General features: G+C 39.4%; 1 protein-coding gene across 2 annotated transcripts in view; it reads right to left on the reverse strand.

Annotated features, from left to right (window-relative positions):
* Positions 1-24,131, reverse strand: part of TSG101 (tumor susceptibility 101) — a 53,200-nt gene extending 29,069 nt beyond the window's left edge. Inside the window, exons 1-6 of one of the 2 annotated variants that reach the window (XM_034770225.1) lie at positions 23,958-24,039; positions 14,216-14,300; positions 11,613-11,678; positions 10,757-10,920; positions 9,106-9,232; positions 2,056-2,122 (exon numbers count right to left, since the gene is read on the reverse strand). In XM_034770225.1, the coding sequence (XP_034626116.1) occupies positions 2,056-2,122; positions 9,106-9,232; positions 10,757-10,920; positions 11,613-11,678; positions 14,216-14,300; positions 23,958-23,999 (551 nt within the window). In that variant the 5' untranslated portion in view covers positions 24,000-24,039. Of the gene's footprint in view, positions 1-2,055; positions 2,123-9,105; positions 9,233-10,756; positions 10,921-11,612; positions 11,679-14,215; positions 14,301-23,957 lie in introns of both variants that reach the window. The other variant, XM_034770224.1, reaches the window with a different exon arrangement.
* Between the last annotated feature and the right edge of the window lie 88 nt (positions 24,132-24,219).

Here is a 24,219-nt window from a genome sequence, read left to right on the forward strand (position 1 = left end):
TAATATGTGTCTCCTTGTACAGGCACCGACTCCGGGGCTGGAGCTACCAGCGCCAACTTTCCAATGTGCCAGGGGGTGATCGCTGCTGAACCCCTGGCTCTGCCACAGGCCCTGCCCTCACTCCACCCCTTCCCACTCCCTCCCCTCAGCCTGCTGTGCCCTCGCTCCTCCCCCTCACCCCCAGAGTCTCCTGCATGCCACAAAACAGCTGATTGGGAGGTGCGAGGAGGGAGGAGGGGGAGCCGCTGATCAGCGGGCTGCTGGTGGCCGGGAGGCACTGGGAGCTGGGGGTAAGGAGGAGTTGATGATGGTGGACTGCTGACGTATTACTGTGGCTCTTTGGCAATGTACATTGGTAAATTCTGGCTCCTTCTCAGGCTGGCAACCCCTGATTAAGCGCTCATTGGAGAAGAGCATTATATCAGTCAGAAAAATAAAGTCCAGTCTGCCAGAAGCAGTGACACTTGTGCTGCTCCTCCTAACAAGACTCTACACTGTACTCTCTGCAGCACAATTTTTCATACAGCTATTCTATACTATAGGAGCCCATCACTTGCTCCAAGACAGAAGTGAAATATGAGCAGAGCAATAATAAAAATAAACAAGTATTTCCCACCCAAACAGATGCAAGATAAATGACTGCATGGCGTACTTATCAAAAGGTTTACATACAGTGCCACCCCATGCTCAAAAAGGGAGTGAATGAAAGCCCTCTCAAGTCAAAGTGAGTCTAAATTTACTTCAATGGGCTTTGGATCATACCCAAAGTGCAGATTTTATATCAATACAATAAACTATTTCCTAATCCCTGCATTTAATTAAAATATTTAAATATTTTAAAATGTTTTGCATAACAATGAATAATTAACAAAAAAAGATCCATTCTGATGACAGTTTGGAATACAGAAATCGCAGCCCTTCATATGCAATCATGAGAAAGGCAGGAGACACTAAAAATTGTAAGGCTAGACTGTTAATTGTTTATCAAATATGTAAGTATTAGATTACAAATTTCAAACAATAAAATGGACTTAACAACTATGAAAGCCTCCTGTCTGTCATACCCTCACAATACTGAAATGCATTTATTGAGTCAAACTTGACTTTCTACATTAAGTTTATTAATACCAGCACCATTCTCAATTAGGGACATATAGAAACACTGACATATTTCTTACAATTAATTGTCAAAACAATTTTAACACATACATTTATCTAGCTTAATATTTATTCTTTAGGTTAACAGAAGTAATCACTTCAATTTTCTTTTAAAATTCAGTAACCAAATCCCTCTGGTATCAAGTTTACTTATACCGGGTAGCAACATAACAAGAAAAAGGCACCATAAGATAGCCAGAGAGACCTCTGTTAGCAGAACTTTTAGAGTACAGATTGTGGCAGAGGTGATGTTAAACAGACTTACTTGAAAATTGGAATTTGACTGTTTAACACATTTTCAGAATACTGAATTAATGTGCAAACTACTTTTTCCTCCAACACTTAAAAGTCATTAAAAACATTACAGACATTTCTTATCTGGAACAATGTTATTCATGGCTCATTTTGATTTTATATTGTTTGTGGATTGAGGGGAAAGAAGAGAACAAGGGGTATTCCATATTTGCCTAGAAGAGAGGTTTAAACAAAAAATGATTTCTTACTTGAGCAATCAATTGCATGAATTCATATTGGGCAATACCTTTAAAAAGCAATAGGGGGACCTATCCTGTAAAAACTGATCTTTCATATAGTGCAACAAGAGGAGCAATAATCCAGCAAGGATCACTTTGCAGTAAGCAAATTTTTCTAACCAAACCTAACAATTGTATATTGGGATCAATTAGCACTAACAGGCTTAGCCCTATTCAAACTTTCCCTCTGCTATTGACAAGGATTGAATCCTCAATTTCTGAATAATACACTACCATAATAATTTAAAAATAAATCCAAGAACTCAATCTCCATCAAAAGAAGATACAAACGGGGTGTGGGATTCTCAGAAGCAGCACCAGACAGCATATCCCCTTCAGTGACTGGATTTAAAGCGTAACTTACCTTGGGTTAGGAGGGTGTCCTGGTGGATAGGGAGAGATTCCACTTGGCATGCCTGGCATGTAGGATGCTAAACAAAATAACAATTTTGTACAGTTTTACTTTTCAAGATTTTGTTAAATGAGGTAGACATATTTATGCTATGATGAGAGATATTTCAATACACTGTTCAACCATGAACATAGTACAATGCCAGAATCAAATGTCAGTAACTAAGAAAAAAATGTGACTAGATTTTTTTCATGTTGTTCAACATTTATAGATCACATTGGCTTAAAAAAAATCATTGTTTAATAAAACAAAGCCTGGCCAGGCAATGCAACCTGCTGCTGGGGGGAACCCTCTCAGAATCAGTAGGGGCTGGGAGGCCTGAAAACGCAGTCTCACACACCACTCTGACACTTTCCTTTAGCTGATGTTCAAAGCTGTGGTGGCAGAATCTAGAGGCAGTCACATACAACTCTCATCAATCAATGAAAACCTGAGGCATCATTTTTCTTTCCATCATTTAGTCATAATTTGATTTCATACTAACTAGGAAAATACTCATCCCTGTGCTTTTTTGCTTATACAAAACTCCAACACTGCAAATTAGGATATACACAAATTTAAGTACATTCTTACACCGTATTTGTTTAAAAAAATCACTAACTCATTTCTACAAGTCTACTTATAATATGAGCTATTATAGGGATGATAAAGAGTATGTGCCTTCAGATGCTCTCCAGACAGGCTCCCTCTAGTAATTATATTCATACAATTAGGCATTAAGATACCTGAATACACTTTTCTCTTTAAATTAGGGATGATCTTGCACAACTATTTTAATTTTGCAGACACCTCTTTAGTACTGAGAATACCTTCAGCACAGAATTATTCAATAGCCTTTGCTACTATCAAAGTCTGTCAGCCACCATTTCCATTATAAATCCCTATTTTCAAGTTCATACAACTGTGCCATAAAGAAATTGAAAACACTGCATAAGATTTGTCATTTGTTTTCACTTCATTTCACCAAGTGGGAATTAACAGCGGTCTAAGGAAAATGATATTATGCTTACGAGATGAGTTATGAAAATTTGTAGTCTTATATGTACTCTATTTCACTAGCGACAAACAGAAAACATAATACATGAAAATGTCTATTTTAGTTCTAACCTGTTCATTTTAGCTATGCCTAGTACTTTCCTTTCCTAATAATCATTACATGATTGCAAGTGAAGCAATTATTTATGTTATGAAATGATGCACTTTTCACTGTTTGATCCTAATTTAAGAATGAAGAATCTGTACTCCCATTCTTGTTTGCTATGGCTTGTGTAGCCAGATTCTCAGACGCTGTTTTCATCTACACTGGAGTACGGAGAAGCACAGAGCCGCACCTTCCAGCATGGTTTTCCCTTAGCTTCCTTCTCATAGCTTGAAAAATACCCACAGACTTAACAGCACTCAGGTAATTAATCCCTTTATCTGCATCTTAATTAGAAGCCCCTTCCACCAGTCTATGAGGAACACAATTAGTTGGGATGCAGTATACAAACAGCTATGTTCTTGGGACAAGACATTTGGATTGCGGATGTGAAAAATACTAGAGAATTCCTATTAGGTATAGTCATAGTAGAAGCAAGGGAATTTGAATCATCATCAGCCAACACAAACATTCCTTAGTAGAAAGAACGAAGAGTACTTGTGGCACCTTAGAGACTAACAAATTTATTTGAGCATAAGCTTTCGTGGGCTAAAACCCACTTCATCGGATGCATGCAGTGGAAAATACAGTAGTAAGATATATACACAGAGAACATGAAAAAATGGGTGCTGCCATACCAACTCTAATGAGAGTAATCAATTAAGGTGAGCTATTATCAGCAGGAGGATACAGACTAACACAGCTACCACGCTGATTCCTTAGTAGAAATACTTTTCCAATAGAAGAGAAAATTTATTCCAGTATCCCTTTCCCATCCATTTGCTGCATCTTTTTAAGTTACTTAATAGAAAGTAAAGCTAATTCAACATCTGCAGTTGAGTTGCTGTCTCAGAGAATTCAAGAAGTAGGTGTTTCTCTTGGCCACATTGAAATCCATGGTTGCTTTATCCTTTGTGGTTGTCTGCACAGAGTTTAACACATTTTTATTAATGAATATGAGAGTTAACATAGGAAAAGAAGGTAAGATTAGAAATTATGCTCACAACAAAGTTACCAAAAAACAAATACATGTGTAGATAGAGATTTTCAAAGCAGACTAGGGAATTTAGACACAGTCAATAGACTGCTTTGAAAATGTCAATCACATTTTCTTGTTTACTTGTCCTAGTATTATTGATATAATGTTAGATAATTTAAGAGCAAAAAGCAATTTTCTTCTTTATAAAAATCTATCCACTGTATATTCCCAATTTTTCACTAAAAAAGGTTATATTTATTTCATAGTTAGATTATAGTTTAAAAAGTTATAATTTTTTCAAATGTTTCCTTAAAAGGAAGTTGTATCCAGCACACCCAGGGCAGCATACTAGCCCTGTCTGATTTATTTTTTTAAAGTCAGAATTCACATCCTCCAAATATTTCAGAACCTCTTGCATGCAACCAGTATACTACAAGATGACAACAGCAGTATAAGGAAAATACAAATCAAATTTCCAATCTTTTAAATACTGTTTCAACTAAGAATTTATATGTTTAAATGTTTAAGTAGCACTTTTCTGAACGCTGGAAACATTGCACTAAATAGCTTACTACTAAATAAGCCAAGATTAGAAGCGCATCGCCAATTTACATGATTTGAAATTATCTAATTTTCAAAAACTCTGGTCCTTATACAGCACCTCTTAAATAATAAGCCCAGATTTTAAAAAAGTTTTATGAAGTTTCTCACAGTCCCCTGGTGAGAAACTGACTGGCTGCCCCAGTGAAACAGACTATTACAACTGGGCTGTTAAAGGCACACAAAAAACAAACCTGAAAAATATATTTTGCTAGTTTATTAAATTATAGTAGCCCGAGGTATTATTTGCAACTATAGCAGGTAGTTTTCAGCTAAATTTGACTTTCAAGTTGATAATTGCCTCTTTAAGCATAGTGACAGGTTTCAGAGTAGCAGCCGTGTTAGTCTGTAAGCATAGTATAGTTCATACTCTTCAGTAACTCTATACTTGCACTGACACCTACTGTTAAAAATTAAAATAGTTCATGCGGTTTGCTGAGTTATTGCACATTCTTACTATAGGTAGATCAATGATGCCAACTGACCTAGGAGAAATCCAATCTCACAGCTAAAAAAGCCCCAAAACTTTTGCAGAAGGAAGAATGAGAAGGGGGTAGGGGAATGACTGATTTATGCTATCTTGAAAACAGGTTTCTAATGTCTTAACAGATCTAGCAGTGTGTGATTTAAGGCATGGAGAAACAGGAAAGAAGTAAATATACTGTATTCTCTAATCTTATCTCAAATACCTTTACTGAACTTTTATATTTATATAAAAATCAAAACAATGTATTAAAATACTCCAAAAATGCAAAATGTAACATTGATAAAGTCTATTCCTGTCCAAGTCAGACACTATGAATACAACAAAACATTAACAAATATGCTCTTGAATCAACATAGCTTCACTTATTCAGACTTGAGAATGCATCTTTAACCATGAATTAAAATATCTATTGTCAAGTTATGTTTAAGAGAAATATTCTGTTTTTAACTGCATCGGGGGATGTCCTAATGAAGGAAGCTAAATTATAAACTCAGACCTGGGTTGTCGCTAAGTCTTGAAGCTGATGAAAAATTCAGAGCAAGAGATACAGTTGGGATGGAATGAGAAAAAGGAACAGAGAAGTCAGTTCATCAATTCATCTAATTTTATGAATATGTTCCCTGCTACTTGAGTCAGTTCTGGAACAGTCGCACCCACAGAAAAGAAACTGCCAAGGAATTCAGGTCCCCCAAACGCAGTATTTTCAAGGAGTCTGCTAATCCTAGTGGTGCTACTATAACTCCTCACTTCAAGCTAGGGGAGCCCATCTATACATTCACATTCCTTCGTTAAGTTGATGGCACAAAGGGATGATTTCCAGTATGACTTGAGACTTCAGAATCCCAAACATTCTGTCAGTTGCACGGGCATAACTCCCTTTGTAGCAAATGAGAGTTGTACATGCAAATGGTGATGAGATAATCAGGCCCCTTGCAATCAGAATGACACAATACAAATAATTTTAATGTCCTATGATAATTGTCTCCATGGGTGAAACTCAGCAATGACCTGTGCTACTTGGATCCTATTTAAACATGAAATCTTAATTCCCAAAATTCTGCATTTCCTGGTTTTCCAACATTTGAATAAGAGTTTGGGGAATTAATCTCTTGCACCCAGGAAGGGTATAAGAAGCACAAAACACTGTGGAATGTCTGCAACCTTATGTTAACTAAAGTTTATACATTTTAATTTTTCAGACGAGGGTGCCAATGAGGGAAAGGTGGTCTAAGTGGGATGGCAGGGGGAAAAGGACGTTACCGGAGACATGAGTGGCCAAGTGAAGGCCAAGGATACGAGAGCAGGTCTGTGAAAAGGCACCCTTCCCCCATTAAACGATCTCAAAATACTGCCCCAACAACATACTCCAAACTGCTGCCCTTTCATGCCCCTACCATGGGCTTTTTCACCAGCAGTCCAACAACAATGGAGACTATAATCTCTGCTGATATGAACCTTGTCAGAAAGAGAGAGAAGCTGATTCAGGGCTGGAGCTTCTAGCGACAATCCTAAACCCGCAGTGTCAGGCTCTTCCTTTCTACTGTAGCAGGCAGTAGGTAGGGGGCAGATGATTGGAAATGGCAAGGAGTGGAGCACAGCAGAGCAGCAGATGAAGCTGGTCTGGTAGAAGTTTGGTCCCTGAAGCAGCTTCCCTTTTTGGTAAAGATCATGGTCTTTGAGAGAGTGGATGCTTTGCAGGCAGATACTGTTATCCTTAAAATACCTATATGACCCCATTACCATAGTATCCCTGAGTGCCTGACAATCTTTACGGTATTTATCTTACCACCACCCCTGTGAAGTAAGGGACTGCTATTATCCTCACATTAGAGATGGGACACAGGCAGAGAGACTAAGTGACTTGCTCAAGGTCACACAGGAAGTCTGTGACAGAGCAGGGAGACCTGGGTTCAATTTCCAAGCTAATGTTCTAACCACTGTATCATCCCATCTCTCTAATAACACCAACCAGCTGCTGGAGAAGAACACTTTTCCTAGGGCATGGTGAGGAGGGAAGTGGGTTTCCTTTGAGCAGGCAGGTGGGTTTCCTTTGAGCAGGCTAGGACAGGGAAGGCATTTAGAGCAAGGCTATCTTGAAATGCTGTCACTACCCCCACCCCATCTGTAATGCTCCTATTTTGTTCCCTCTGCACTAGAAATGTCTTTCCCGACTCTGCATTGCTGCCCTATTATCTCCACAGCCTTCCATAGCAAGCCTGGTCCCACAAACCAGGAATATGACCTGTTAAACTGCAGATTGTTGGTTGGGGCAGCTGCAAGCAGAAGGGACCTGATCACTGTGCTTCCTCCTGGCAGTGCTTCAACTACCAGCTCCCCAGTTAGGTGTGGAGGGAAGCTGGTTCCTTAGAGGCTGTGAGGAATGTAGCTGCATGCTTTCTTTGCTTATCTGACAACAGTCCAACCCGGGGAACTCCCTGGTTGACCAACTAAGAGTCCCAGTTTGGTGAACCAGAAGGTTCTTCAAACAAGGGCTCACCGCAGAGGACCTGAAAGCAAGCAACCATAGAGGCTGGTGGAGTAATGGAGGTAGGTGGTAGAGACAGATCCCATCCGCTAACAATAATCTCTCTCAGCTCACCTGCACACCCCCCTTTCCTCCTCTGGTCATGCAAAGTTCTGCACAACCTCCCTACAACCCACCACATCCGACCTATGAACACGATCCCCTATTAGTATCCCTAGCAATTTATTTTGAATGATTTTTTATATTCCCCCTTCCAATGAGATTTTATGCATTTCTGTGTTCCTATAGTCTCTAAATTTCTTCCACTTGTGTTTCTTGCTCTGTTTTCGTGTGTGTTTAAGGTCCTTACAGGTCTGAATCCCTTCCCCTCCCCACCCAAAAAACATAAATATGGCTGAAATCATGTGTGGAGGAATCACTGGAGTGTGATATGAACCATGGTATTTCCACAGAAGCTAGGTACATTCCTAGTTCCATACGAGCCCTAAAAGTATTAGACTGAATTTGGCCCAGAACTCTCACACTGCCACGTGATGAACAAGTATGGGTCTGGTTTGTTAACCTCTTCCCCTCAAACCTGCTTTTGGTTTGTCTCTTCTTTAGTTGGTCTAATCTAGCCTCTCCATCCTATGCTTGATCCTCTGCTTGTGCAATCTTTCTGCATTCATACTCACCCACCCCATCCTTCTGACATAGTGTAACAAAACAGTTTAGAAAGCCTTTAAAAAAAAATACAGTGCTTAAGGTAAGAGTTTAAAAGGAGGTTGCAAAAGTTAAAAAAAATGGTATGTGAAAGGAAAAAAACCTCAAAATCGAAGGGGAAAATCAACGGAGTCTGAAAATCTACAAGGCAATTCTCAATTTGATTAACCAATGATTAAGAAGCCAACAAACAGAGAAAGGACACAGGTACTGTTGTCCTGGATCCTGGAGCAAAAGTTTTTAGAAAAATTATAACAAAAAGAATTGCAATTATCAAGATAGAAAATGAGTAGGGCACAAATAAGGTTATCAGAGGAAGTCGGTATAAGGTAAGAATGAATGCTGGCAATGTCTACAGATGGCAATAAACAGCCAAACTTAATAGTTTAATATGATCATACATTTCCTTCTATTAAAATATTATGAGAGCCAAAAGCCAAATGGTATTATGGCACAAAACAAAAACCTTTCAGTACTACAGAAACTGGGCCATCAGCTTTCAACACTACAGAATACAATAAATCATTTGTCAAAATATTGCATAGGGCAGCAAAAACACTTGATAATGAATTGAAAATACTTTAAAATATATATATGTGCACATCACTTACTATTTGGTGGCCCTGTTGCTTGGTATGGTTGGTAGGATGATGAAATGGTAGGCCGAGAAAAGACTGGAGGTTCCTCTCCGAACACCACGATCATAATTTGAATCAATCCTATCAAGTCTGACTGGGGCTATGAGGGAAAGCAGATCAAAAGCTGTTGATTTTTTTAATTTTTTTTTTGTACTAAAGACAGCTTAGTTGACTACTAACAATAATGACTGAGTACCATCTCATCACATACCACTGGTCAGCTGAATATTTCCCCCCCTCCTATTTACAGACCCAATCTAGTAGATTCCAATTTAGTCAGCTGGTCCTACTAGCATGATGTTAAATAATCAAGAGGGAACACACAGCTGGAGTAGTGCTGATACAGAGCTAAACTCTGGACAATGTATGGTTCCACATGAATTACAGTACTACAATGACTGAAGAAAGACTAAAACTACCATAAAAGTTTAGTTATTTTAAAAACCTAACCAACACTGAGTCATGAAAATTAAGTACAGAAGACTAAACATTCTAGTGGTTCCAGCCCACATAAGGTGCAGTCTTTCCTCAGTTTTCAATAGCCTGATTTTCACTGCAAACAGTATAAAAAGATGATTACATTCAATTTACAGCTCAGTGTCACAGGCAAACTTCAAATCCAGAGTTATCATAATGTGATTTGGAGGTAAAATTGTATCTTATTCCTAAAAGTATGCTTACCCTTATTGTTTCAATGGCAGTATAAAAAGCAGTCTTTATTCACATTATAGTACAGAGAGACCAGCTAAAAGTTCCAATATTAAGTGAAGTCTTTTCCCTAACGGGGGCAGAATACCAAATAGCAGAGAGGGACCAACATTCACAAGAGGTATCAGAGGAATGAGCAGAGATGTGAGGATATGCTAAATTTTGCCCTCCCTTTTACACATAAAGCAGGAAGTTCCCTGAGTGCCTTTGCTGCTGTTTCTTAAATTAAAACTTTCAACATGAAAATACACTCTTTGCTTTTCAGGCCATGTCTATAAAATAGTGAGTGCTCTCTGAAGGAGAGTTCAGAATATAAACAAGTTATAAAAACAAAGCCATTTCAAATGCCATTTTTTTCATCATCTTTTCAATAGGTTTTGCTAAGGTTTAAAAACGTAGACTGTTCTACAAACAGTTCATCTTCATAGTTTCATCTTAAGTTTGTCACAGTACTATAATTTTGTCCCAGGGACATCCCTGAAAATCCCTAAATTGTCTTCAATAACTACACTCGCCCTACTGCTCTCTTAAGGACCTATATCCAATCAAACCTGTCAGGAAAGGAAGCTGACATGGATTCCCCTTTTGAAACCACCAAGGCTGTGCTCCTTAACTAGCCAGAAGAGTTGTCGGTAAGCAGGCATAGCTAGCTGGCCAACAGTGAAAGTGATATACCGAATTTATTAATTTAAGGCAGTAAAAGTGACATTCAGACAACAGTTTTTGATTAAAAGTTCCAATCCAATGTCCATTCAGTGTCAATTATCTTTCTGGTAATGTGGTGTTTGATGAAAAGATCACCACTGTTTTATTGTTCAAAGCCAAAATGACCAGAATTAGTTAAGAAACTTGATATAATAATATAATGGAATTCAAGAGTAATCAGTTTGAAGGATTTCAGATTAATCATACTTACATGTTTCCACTCATGCAGATAAGGAAGATATATCTTTCCATTTGCATCAACATGCTTCCCAGTTTTAATTGTCATTGAACTAGTTGGTTTAACAAAACAGATTGGGGGATTGAAAGGGTAGGTATCCAGTAGCCACAGACATATTGGGATATTGTATGTGTTACCTAAAGAAAAGTTAAAAAAGGTCTGAATTTATTCTTCCTGCTCAACTCATTCTAACCTGAGATTTTTAAAATAAACTACTACTAATTACTCATGACTAGATTACACCATTATCTTGAGATTACAAAATTAATGCATGAACCAAAATTTGAATCACACTGAAGTATGGGTATGTAGAGTAAATTGAACTTCACCACATACATATTTAATGAAGAGTTCCTGGTTTAGCCATAAGCTCCGCCATAATATACCACCGCTATAATTTACCACTAATAAGGTATTTTGCACAAATGCCACCCCCCAACATGAAACACAGAGTTCCTATCTCTAAATTATCCTTAGTCCCACTTGTGAGTTGTTTGCAGCCCTCCCCCTCAGTTGGCTGACAGCAAAAAACTTTTTAAAAATAAAAATGTTGTTGAGTAGTGACAATAGCACTACTGTGAAATAATGATGTTGCTTCCCACACTATCAGATAGGTAGAGGCTTCCTGAAATAATCAAACAGCCATGAGACAAATACAACTTGTACATTATGTTGGAATTCCATAACACAGCAGAACAAACATCTTTTAAAATGTTACATAACATAGTAAAGTTTTTTTAAGAGAATAGTGATGATTAAAACTGAACAATCTACAAGCCAAAATAATCTTCCAGATGATTTGAAAACAAAAGAAAGATATGATGCATACCTCTATAAGGCACAGGAATGGTTCCAGTGAGGCTCATCAGGTCCCTGGATGAGCCATCATTAAAAACTGAAAGACAATACACAGTATTAAATAATTTTTGCTGAGTTAGCTTTGTGTTCCAGTTACCTAAATCTTTTTTGGCCTGTGTGATCTAGAAAAATAATTTATGCTGTTCTTAAAGAGTGTCTCTTTCTTGACTATTACATATCTATAAATTGGTAAAATATTTATTCATAGCTGATTAACACCTAAAAATAAAGATTTTTAGAGATGGGGAAGACATATTAGAAAATAAGATCTCCTATCCCTACAAATGTAGGACTGTCTCCTACACTCAAAGCCCCATGTGAAGATGCATCCACATAAATTACCACATAACCCTATTCTGAATCTAAGCTCTCATTTGAGGGGAAAAAACCACACTAGTTCTTATGATTGTAAAGATGTCCTTCAAAATATGAACTGAATGCAAATTCAATGCACTGTTGTCTGCATGTGTCTACAGACATCCTGAAACAACAGTTCTGAAAGACAAACTGCTTATGCATCGCAGTAGGGTGGTAAATCTGAAGCACACTGAGGATACCTTATATGTCAACAGTGTTAACTACTTCACTGTGGGTAATTTTAACAGAAATATCAAGCTAATGTACTTAATCATGGTTGGACATAATGGCAGATACTGGCATGGTGAAGAGGAGCAAAAACAGCGGAACAGTTAGCCGGCGTCAAGGTTTGCTGAGGAGTGAGAAATTCAGGCCCTCCTCCCCCTTTCAAATTTAAAGTCACTTTCATGCCTGCCCAAAAGGTGTGGAGGGAGATACCTCTTCCTCCCTAGTCAAAAGCTTCAACTGTACCCTGATTGCCAAAAAACTAAATTGCCTCACATGTCTTCCCATGTGCCCAAAGTGACAAATGCCCGTCCCAAGGTTTCCCCCTGAAAACTTCTACAATACACATATATTTTTTCAATACATAAACCTGCAACAGACTGAAAATTTGGGGACAGCATACATTTAATTTGCTATACAACCAACAAGGGATACTATACCACTTATATGGAGGAGGGAGTATGAGAGAGGTCTTGGGCAAAGCAGCACTGAGTAATTCTTAGGTTGCTGCCCCATAATTTAGCCTTAACTCTCAACGTAGACAGAAGCCTTGGCTACGCTGTGTCTTCACTCTTAATAGGTTATCAAAAATCAATCTCTCCAGTGTCAATTATCTTTCCGGTAAAGTGGTGTTTAGAATTGAACACAAGAAATTCCACAGGTGCAGTCTCACCAGAGCAGTTTAGAAAGGAACAAGTACCTTTATGCTTCAGGATATAAGCCTTTCCATTTGCAGCTCAAAATGGAATTGACATTTTGAGTACCATATCACAATACAAAATCATGTCTAGAGTTCTGTTCACTTTTCTCCCTTCAGTCCCTTTCAGGGTTATTTCAGGTTCTCTCTCCCAGTAAATGTTTTAGATTACTTCTCCCCAGCTGTTGGTTTGTATTTTTTTTTTCCAATTTAAAACTCAGTTATTTTCTACTTGTTTTTAATTGCTCTAGGTCTCTTTGAATATTTCTCCCAAATTAGAGCTATCTGTGAATCTGTTTACTCCCTCATTTCGATCTTGAGCAAAGAAGCTAACTAAACCCAAACCCCAAACTACACCTCTACCCCGATATAATGCGACCCGATAGAACACGAATTCGGATATAATGTGGCAAAGCAGTGCTCCAGGGGGGCGGGGCTGCACACTCCGGTGGATCAAAGCAAGTTCGATATAACGTGGTTTCACCTATAACGTGGTAAGATTTTTTGGCTCCCGAGGACAGCGTTATATCGAGGTAGAGGTGTAGTTCCTGAAGTGCTCCCTGGAACACTTAATACATTGCCATTTATTGCCACAATTAAAAAAAAAAAAGTTAACGTGACAGCAGTTAAACCACTGATAGGTTAAGCAATTAAAAAATATTTATAATGTGCATTACAAAAACTCTGAAACTGCTTTCCTACACACATGAATGTAGGCTATTATGCCTATCCTAATAAATGTCAAAATGTTTCACTGTTAACAAGACACTTTTGGAAGGGGGGGGTCGATTTACTGTTCTTTATAAATAAATATAACAATCAGAATATCTTATACTAGAATGGAGCTGAATTTTCCATCTTCCCATAGATTCCAATAGGGCAACAGACTGACTATTGAGCAATACACAACAATACAACTCTGCAGGATCAAACAAAACTAAGCTGTGAGGAACAAAGCACTTATTGTCAACATTAAAGGGGAAAAAAATTCCTGTGTACATTTCTTTTTGAATAAGTGTTCTCTATCTAAGTTTTTTCCCCAAGGAAGATGTGATCCCGTCAATAGAATTTATTTAACAGAACCTCACATTCTATACTCTAGCTTCAGTCCTCTCCCATAAAAAGCTATTTAACGGAGTATAAAACAACAAAAATAAAAACTTATTACCAGATATAGGCACCAGTTGCCAACTAAATTTTACTAATTGCAAACTTTAAAGCTGAGGAAATGCCATGCAAATACACTACACATTTAAATCAGAAACAAGAGAAGATTTTCTTATGCACAAACTCACCATATGCATCCATTACAGGTTTGAGGTCTTTGTACTGGGTAATAACACTGGTGGTTTCCTGCACCGTCAGATCTCTATACTTATACTGAAAAACAAAAGCATTTAATGCCTGTGTAGCCTTTAAGATGCAAAGCCATAAATTCTATAAAGTTCTGTCTTACATTGGTTTTCTTGGAGACAAGCAAATTGGTCAAAAATTGCATTTGCAAGGCTCTAAGTGAAGCACTTATCTACAAAAGTCAAATCCTTAAAAAAAAAAAATCACCTTTTTAGTTTGCAAAAATCATGTATGTAATGTTATGGTTAAAGTTCAGACTAGTTGTAAATCAGAAGAGTAGAATCAAAGCTGTCCCATGTGGAAAAGACCTAGCGAGTTATCAAATCTATTTTCCCACTATATGATGTAACCATACAAAAGTTTACAACATGTCTTCCCATTAAGGCCTTTTTATTTATACTACAAAGCCAAAACAGAACAAAAGCAAAGGAAAATTAACCGGAAAAATGCTAAAAAGCATTTTTGGGGCTGGTGGTATTTGTGGTTTTAAGAAATCTTTCTCAACCTGCATAACGAGCATGATGGATATAGCAATCCCATGCAGTGTCTTTGGGGACCATGCTGTTCTAAATGTTTGGTATTACAGTGGGCTAGGGCGATCGTATGCTACTCCTGAGGGAATTTTGGGCCAAAAAAATTAAAAATTCTGCAAAATTCTGCATATTTTATTTGTCAAAACAACACAATGTAATCATGCGAGTTTCAATTATTTTGGTAATTTATTTCAAAATACCTAGCAGCAACTATGTCTGTAACAATACAGACAACAAAAAAAATTCAGGAAATGTTTTTTGACAAATAGATTTCTTACTAGGAATATTAATACAGAACTCTGAATAATAATTCATTTAAACTACAATACAGAAGGGTATTTCCTGCACCCCTCAGAAGCAGTGCATAGGCTTGGGGAAGTCAGGAGTAATGGAGGAGCTGAGCAAGAGAGAAATAATTGTTGGGAAGGAGCCTGAGTGTGAACTTGGAGGGTTGTTGGGTGTGGGAAAAGTATGGAACGGGGTTTTTGGTTTGTTTTTTTGAGGGGGCGGAGGGCTGTTAGGGAGCCTCCCCATGCAGACTCTGGCTGATTCCTAGCTTCTCTCATTCAGTCAGGCACATCTGCCCCATCCCCATGTGCCCTGGCACCCCCCTCAGCCACCCCCTCTCCTATCCCCATGTGTCTTTGGTCTACTAGGTTGCCATAAGACAGAGGGTGATCTTTGGTAAGTTTTTATCATGTGTATAGGAACTTTTATTATTTTTTATATCATCTCTGTGGTGCTGTTACTTTAAAGGTGCTTGCTTAAAAATGGCTGTGTGGTAACTTGTAACTCCTGGCAATACACTGTTCATTGCCCTTGGAGAGAAAGCAATTCACAGGCACTGGGCTTTAGGTGGACTGGCTTTCTGGGGATACCACAGTGTAAGGCAGGGAGATGTGCAGCCTTAAAACCCTCAGTCACACAGGAGTGGGAACAGGGCCCCTACCCAAGAGAGATCATGTCTGGGAGCTGGAAACATTAAGTGGGTGCCCTCAAGGAACCTGACAGGAGGAATACAGAGTGCAGTGAACCATGACAAGTACTTAAACTTGTTTTGATACTCAGCTATATAACATTTGTAACTCATAAAATATGTAAATGAAGCTCAGTGTGATGTGAAATATTTGTTCAACATACAAACTTATGTAGAAAGTAACCATATTCACAATTCCTACTGGGACAGCAGATGCTCTTTGCTGCTAGAACATACGTATGTGCAGGGACACAGTGGTGAAGGCCACAAGAAGCATGGTGCCACCCATTTCAGGTTGTGCCAGTGAGAGCACGATTTTCAATCCTGCATGGATTCAGGAGCACTGCTTATACTGACTGTTCAAACTGAGCTAGAGGCAAGTATTTTTATGTTTAAGTTCAATTTTTATTTGAAGTGTGTAAGTGGCATTTGTGAGGAACACAGTGTGAGGAATCCCCCTTTAGAGAGGGGATAATGTGGAGACAGGGTGACGTCAGTCTAATGGTGAGTGGAGGCAGGAATGTCTTCTCCTCATAAAAAAGTCAAGCAGAAGAGATGTCTACAAAGAGTTGCGGGCCTGGAAAGGGTACAGGTAGTCCCAGGCTCCAGGAGCACACCAAGTCAGCATAACAGCAGCAGTACTGCTGTCTCATGGCCCACCCCTTTTGTACGGTCTGAACCTACTCCCATAGCAGCAGGGAGAAGCTGATGTCATGGAGATCTGTAAAAATAGGCAGTCTACCATATAATTCAATAGTTCTCAAACTAGGGTTCATGAATCATCAACAGTCCACAAATCATCTGCTCATGGGCAGCAGAAAGCTAGCTTGGCATATGATCATGTCTCGTCTCCAACTGCTAACCTATACCAAGAAAGGTATACACTACTTTTCTAATATTCTTCCATGTGAACAATTACAGTAATTGGTGTTCATATAACATCCCTGTAGCAATGTGAGGGAGGTATGCATGCAACTATAAATGGAAAGGAAGAGTCCAACACTACAAAAAAGTTTCAGAACCCAAGTGTAAACACCACAAAGCACTTACTGAATACTATTGATGTTTAGCAGTCTCAAATTAGTTCAAATGTAGTCCCTGAGTAACAAACTTGTTATCTAAACCAAAGGGATATCGCTGGTCCTATAACTGCTCATACAAGTAACAACACTGAAGGGCTACCTTTTTCTTAAAAAGAACAGGGGTACTTGTGGCACCTTAGAGACTAACAAATTTATTTGAGCATAAACTTTCGTGGGCTACAGCCCACTTCATCAGATGCATAGAATGGAACATATAGTAAGAAAATATATATACATACAGAGAACATGAAAAGGTGGAAGTTGCCATACCAACTCTAAGAGGCTAATTAATTAAGATGAGCTATTATCAGCAGGAGAAAAAAAACTTTTGTAGTGATAATCAAGATGGCCCATTCCAGACAGTTGACAAGAAGGTGTGAGGATACTGAACGTGGGGAAATAGATTCAATTTGTGTAATAACCCAGCCACTCCCAGCCTCTATTCAAGCCCAAGTTAATGTCTAGTTCACAAATTAATTCTAGTTCAGCAGTTTCTCGTTGGAGTCTGTTTTTAAAGCTTTTCTGTTGCAAAATTGCCACCTTTAAGTCTGGCCGTGGCTACACTCGAAACTTCAAAATGCTGCTGCGGGAGCGCTCCCGCAGCAGCGCTTTGAAGTGCAAGTGTGGTCGCACGCGAGCGCTGCAGGTACTCCACCTCCACAAGGGTATTAGCACTGTTTACACTGGCGCTTTACAGCGCTGTAACTTGCTGCACTCAGGGAGGTGTTTTTTCACACCCCTGAGCGAGAAAGTTGCAGTGCTGGAATGTGCCAGTGAAGCCACAGTCTCTGTTACTGAGTGACCAGAGAGGCTGAAGTGTTCTCCTACTGGTTTTTGAATGTTATAATTCTTGATGTCTGATTTGTGTCCATTTATTCTTTTGCGTAGAGACTGTGCGGTTTGGCCAATGTACATGGCAGAGGGGCATTGCTGGTACATGATGGCATAGATCACATTGGTAGATGTGTAGGTGAACGAGCCCCTGATGGCGTGGCTGATGTGATTAGGTCCTATGATGGTGTCACTTGAATAGATATGTGGACAGAGTTGGCATCGGGCTTTGTTGCAAGGATAGACAGAGACAAACACCTACAAGAACTTCAAAAAGATCTCACAAAACTAAGTGAGATTGGGCAACAAAATGGCAAATGAAATGTAATGTGGATAAATGTAAAGTAATGCACATTGGAAAAAATAACCCCAACTATACATACAATATGATGGGGGCTAATTTAGCTACAACAAATCAGAAAAAAGATCTTGGAGTCATCGTGGATAGTTCTCTGAAGACGTCCATGCAGTGTGCAGAGGCGGTCAAAAAAGCAAACAGGATGTTAGGAATCATTAAAAAGGGGATAGAGAATAAGACTGAGAATATATTATTGCCCTTATATAAGCCAATGGTAAGCCCACATCTTGAATACTACGTACAGATGTGGTCTCCTCATCTCAAAAAAGATATACTGACACTAGAAAATGTTCAGAGAAGGGCAACTAAAATGATTAGGGGTTTGGAACAGGTCCTATATGAGGAGAGATTAAAGAGGCTAGGACTTTTCAGCATGGAAAAGAGGAGATGGGGGGGGATATGATAGAGGTATATAAAATCAGGAGTGACGTGGAGAAAGTAGATAAGGAAAAGTTATTTACTTATTCCCACAATACAAGAACTAGGGGCCACCAAATTAAATTAATGGGCAGCAGGTTTAAAACAAATAAAAGGAAGTTCTTCACACAGCACACAGTCAACTTGTGGAACTCCTTGCCTGAGGAGGCTGTGAAGGCTAGGACTATCACAGAGTTGAAAAGAGAACTAGATAAATTCATGGAGGTTAAATCCATTAATAGCTATTAGCCAGGATGGGTAAGGAAGGGTGTCCCTAGCCTCTGTTTGTCAGAGGGTGGAGATGGATGGCAGGAGAGAGATCACTTGATCATTACCTGTTATGTTCAATCTCTCTGGGTCACCTGGCAATGGCCACTGTCGGTAGACAGGATACTGGGCTAGATGGACCCTTGGTCTGACCCAGTACGGCCGTTCTTATGATCTCTATCAAGCATTCTTAAAACTACAATACCCACATGCTGAAGTGAAAAAACAGATTGACAAGGCCAGAAGAATACCCAGAAGTCACCTACTACAGGACAGGCCCAACAAAGAAAATAACAGAACGCCAATAGCCATCCCCTTCAGCCCCCAACTAAAACCTTTCCAGCGCTTCATCAAAGATCTACAACCTATCCTGAAAGACAATCCCTCACTCTCACAGATCCTGGGAGACAGACCAGTCCTCGCTTACCGACAGCCCCCCAACCTGAAGCAAATACTCACCGGAAACCACACAACAAAAACTCTAACCCAGGAACCTAGACTTTATATTATTTTTATTACAAATGTGCACTGTAAATATTAACAAAAAAATAGTATTTTTCAATTTACCTCAGACAAGCATCTTACTGCAATCTCTTTATCGTGAAAGCGCAACTTACAAACGTAGATTTTTTTGTTTGTTACATAACTACACTCAAAAACAAAACAAAGTCCACTCAGTCCTACTTCCTGTTCAGCCAATCGCTAAGAGAAACCAGTTTGTTTACATTTATGGGAGATAATGCTGCCCGCTTATTTACAATGTCACCTGTGATGTTTGCATGGCACTTTTGTAGCCGGCATTGCAAGGTATTTATGTGCCAGATATGCTAAATATTCATATGACCCTTCATGCTTTGGCTACCATTCCACAGGACATGCTTCCATGCTGATTACACTAGTTAAAAAACTAATGTGTTAATTAAATTTGTGACTGAACTTCTCGGGGGAGAACTGAATGTCTCCTGCTCTGTTTTACCCGCATACTGCCATATATTTCATGTTATAGCAGTCTCGGATGATGACAGAACATGTTGTTCGTTTTAGGAACACTTTCACTGCAGATTTGACAAAACGCAAAGTAGTTACCAATGTAGGATTTTTAAAGATAGCTACAGCACTCGACCCAAGGTTTAAGAATCTGAAGTGCCTTCCAAAATCTGATCGGGATGGGGTGTGGCGCATGCTTTCAGAAGTCTTAAAAGACCAACACTTCGATGTGGAAACTATAGAACCTGAACCACAAAAAATAAAATCAACCTTCTGCTGGTGGCATCTGACTTAGATGATGCAAAAGAACACGCACTGGTCCACGCTGCTTTGGATCCTTATCGAGCAGAACCCATCATCAACATGGTTGCATGTCCTCTGGAATGGTGGTTGAAGCATGAAGGGACATATGAATCTTTAGCACATCTAGCACACAAATATCTTGCAATGCCGGCTACAACAGCGCCGTGCGAATGCCTGTTCTCACTTTCAGGTGACATTGTAAATAAGAAACGGGCAGCATTATCTCCTGCAAATGTAAACAAACTAGTTTGTCTGAGCTACTGGCTGAACAAGAAGTAGGACTGAGTGGACTTGCAGGCACTAAAGTTTTACATTGCTTTATTTTTTAATGCAGTTTTTTTTTGTACATAATTCTTCATTTGTAAGTTCAACTTTCATGATAAAGAGACTGCACTACAGTACTTGTATTAAGTGAATTGAAAAATACTATTTCTTTTTTACAGTGCAAATATTTATAATAAAAAATAAATATAAAGTAAGCACTGTACACTTTATATTCTGTGTTATAATTGAAGTTAATATATTTAAAAATGTGGAAACCATCCAAAAATATTTATATAAATAGTATTCTATTATTGTTTAAGCAGGGCAATTAATCACAGGATTAATTTTTTTAAATCGCTTGACAGCCCTAGTTATGCTTGTCAGATAAACATGAATGTTGCGAGACTTGTGTTTGCAGTGTGCTGAAAGGTGTTGCATGTGTACAGTATTATTTCAATCCTAGTTTTTTCTATGGCGACGGAGAAGAAAGCATTTATTATCATGAAGAAATCTAAAACATCTTAATGACACACTGCTTAGCTGACTTGGAATGGTGCATTTAAAACTATGAAGTCTGGTTGAAGACTTTTATAATTTAATTCAGAGTGTTATATCACTCCAATATATATTTCTCTTTATAGTAATTTCAAGTTTCTGGATTGACATTTTCAGATACTTGGGGGGGAAATTTTCTTTTTTTTTAAGCAGCACACAGAAAAGTGAGCTTTGGCAATAGTTTGATTTTTTTTCTTAGATTTAAAAAAATATTGTTGCAGTGACTGCTTTATTATCCTAGTTGTTCAATAATGTATTATTCCTTACTTTCAAGAGATATGCAAATAATGAGTTTGGCTACTGATGTTGCTATAAACAGAGCACATGCTGCAACAGTCATTCTCATGTGATTTTTAAGATTATTCAAACAACTATGGAATACCGACAGACTGAAAAATACTGCATAGAAAAGAATGATATTTGAGGGAATATTTTTTCTTGTTTCTGAAATGGACTTTCTCCAACTTAAGAGTTATTTTCAACTACACTGTCAAATTTAAAATAACTTATTTCAGCTACATCTCTGCAATTATGTAATGTCTGTGCCCTTTATTTTCCTTTTCATTCCAATTTATATTAAATAAGCAAACAGCTTTTGATCTAATATTTATGTCCTTTGAATAATGGTTCAAAATATAAACTGTCAGTTTGAATAAGGGTTCAGAAAGAGTCTCCAAAATCCCTATGAGAAAATAAGCAGCTATTGACTTCTAAATGTATTAAGCTGAGCAAATATTTAGCTCTTATATATAGCGCTCTTTCAGTCAAGATTTTAAGCCACTTTACAACCAACATATAAATACTTCCATTTTATAGATCAGGAAACAGAGGCACAGAGCCTAAGTGCTTTGCCCACGCTCACACAGTAAGTCAATGACAGAAGTAAATACTTACTTGCAGAGGAAATAAATCTTTATGTTCACTTAAATTAGATGTCATTTACTGTTACAGTTTTTGAATATTTCTCATTAGAAATACCTAAAAGTCTCCTCCTTATAGCCACACATTTAAGAAGTATAATATCTTTTCTGTGAAAAGAAGTCCAAAGAAGTGGAGAGAGGTTAAGAAGCCTCTATTTTCATCGGCTAGTAGGTGAACAGCAGATTTCACTGAAGTCATATGTAGCAAATTAGGATGAATTTCTTTTATATATATATGATCTGATTGGAACAGTGTTAATCCTCTGCATGGACCTCCAAAGTGAAAAAACAAACTCACTACCTCTTCCATCACAACTTCTTTCTCAGAAAGTAAAACAGATTACTTTCCTGTTTTTTTTATATACAGTCAAATTAGATCTAATTTTGTAGAAAGATGAAACCCTGCCCAGACCCCTCTGAAACGTGAAGTAATCAATACTGTACACCCAATATGAAAAGCCTTTAAATATTACAATACAGTGCAATGTTCTAATGACAGTAGCTGGTGGCAGGGACTAGCTCAGTAGGATTTTAGCATGGGCCTCAGCTTCAACATTTAGGTGGAGCAGCTTTTCTTGCAGACACTTCAGTAGGTTTTCTTCACTGTTACTGAAGGCACGGAGCAAGTCCTTGTGTGGCTGCTAATGTGTTTGTCAGGTGACCACTTAAATGTTGCAAGTTAACATAGGAAAACAACCTCAGAGATTGAGTTTTCATCGGTCAATTTGATTGACCATGGGTAGTAAGTGACCACAAATACAGGTTTACTACATGTGAATGAATAAAGGTTGTCTCACAAATCTGAATGTTAATTACTGGCAGTCTCTGGTTTCTACAAATTTACAACTGCTAAGTTTATTAGCACTATTTTCTCAATTTTGCACATCTGAAGGATACGCACAACTATTACAACCCATTAATTATTGGTTCAATCATAACTGCAAAATCAATTTCTAAACATAAATTTTTTTTTTTTTTTTACTAAATATGGATGGTACAGAGGAAACCTACCACAGTAGCCAATGTAATACAGAAATAAGTGAGTACAGTATTTTAATGTTAATATGGAAAGCGCTAACACTGCAGTGCAAATATCCCACTCAGTATAGTTTTGTTCCATTTTTTGTGTAAGGACAGCCTCTGCTGTACAAGTGGTTTTTGCTGGTCCCTAGCGTGGTGGTTTTAAAAACAGTTTTAGTGAGGCAATAAGTAAACACAAGGCAAGTACTGTCTATGTACCTCTTAGAAATGGTGATACCACCACACTTATCAGACCGGTTACTATAATACTTTACATTTATATAGGATCTTTCAGCCAAGGAACAAAATAAAACACTTAAACACATTATGGGGAAATGGAAGCACAAAGGTAAAAACGATTTGTCCAAGGTCACAAAGAAAGTTAGTAGAACTAATTAGTCCTGACTCCTCAGCGCCTGATTAAGCCCATGGCTTGCTCAGCAGGTTAATAGGAGGGCAGCCGCCGGACCGATGTCAAACTGAAGTGCTCCGAGCCAGCGAAGCACGACGGGGACCCACAATTATTTTCTCTCAATGACTCTGAGATCAGGTTTCCTTGAGCCACAAGCAAAGGGGCTGGTTTTTCCAGCTACCGGCGATGGACGAAGGCAGGTAAATTTAAATTCTGCTGACTCCTACATCACCCCCGTCCCAGGGGCGAAGACCAGGCAGGGCCGGCTCCTGTCCCAGAGACACCTATGCGGCCCCTTACCACCCGTGGGGTGGTGGCAAAGAAGGACTCGGCGGTGCATCTCCGCCCAGGGGGGTTTGCTGTACGCGTCGGCCGGGGACACACCAGGGCGGTGGGAGACGAAGCCCCGCAAGCAGGAATCCGTGTCCCGCCCCCCAAAGAGGGGCGAAGCTCCCCGTTCCCTGGCTCAGGGCTCCCTACACAATAGCGTCCCAGGGGCCAGGGCGGGTCTCGTCTGGCTGCTCCGGGCTCCACCCCAGCGAGACGTCCAGGACGGGAAGTCCCGGGGAAAGGGTAGGAGGGGGCCGGACCCCGGCTTGGAGGCGATCGGGAAAAGCAGCCGGTTCTAGGAGATACCGGGGGGGGGGGGGGGGCAGAACAGACCAAGCCGCCCGCTGCCGGGGGTGTGGCGAAGCGGCCGGGGTGTGTGTGGGGGGCGACCGCTTCCCAGGCGGCAGAGTCTCGGGAGCGGCCGCTTACCTTGGCGAGCATCTTCTTCAGCTGGGACTCGGACAGCGCCATGGCAGCCTCGCCCCCGTTACCGTTGCCGCGGCGCAAACGAGAGAGCGGCCTAGCGCGCGCCTCCGGCTCCTCCTCCTGCATAAACAGGAAGCTCACCGCGCTCTACGCTTCCGGCAGGCCCCATGTCCGCCGGCCCACACGTCACTTCCGAACTCGGGGGCGCTTGCCCTCGTCACGTGACAGAGGGGAGTTCAGGCCGAGAGCTTCGGAAAGGTCATGT

This window comes from Trachemys scripta, chromosome 4 (assembly GCF_013100865.1).
Source record: "Trachemys scripta elegans isolate TJP31775 chromosome 4, CAS_Tse_1.0, whole genome shotgun sequence".
NCBI lineage: Eukaryota > Metazoa > Chordata > Testudines > Emydidae > Trachemys > Trachemys scripta.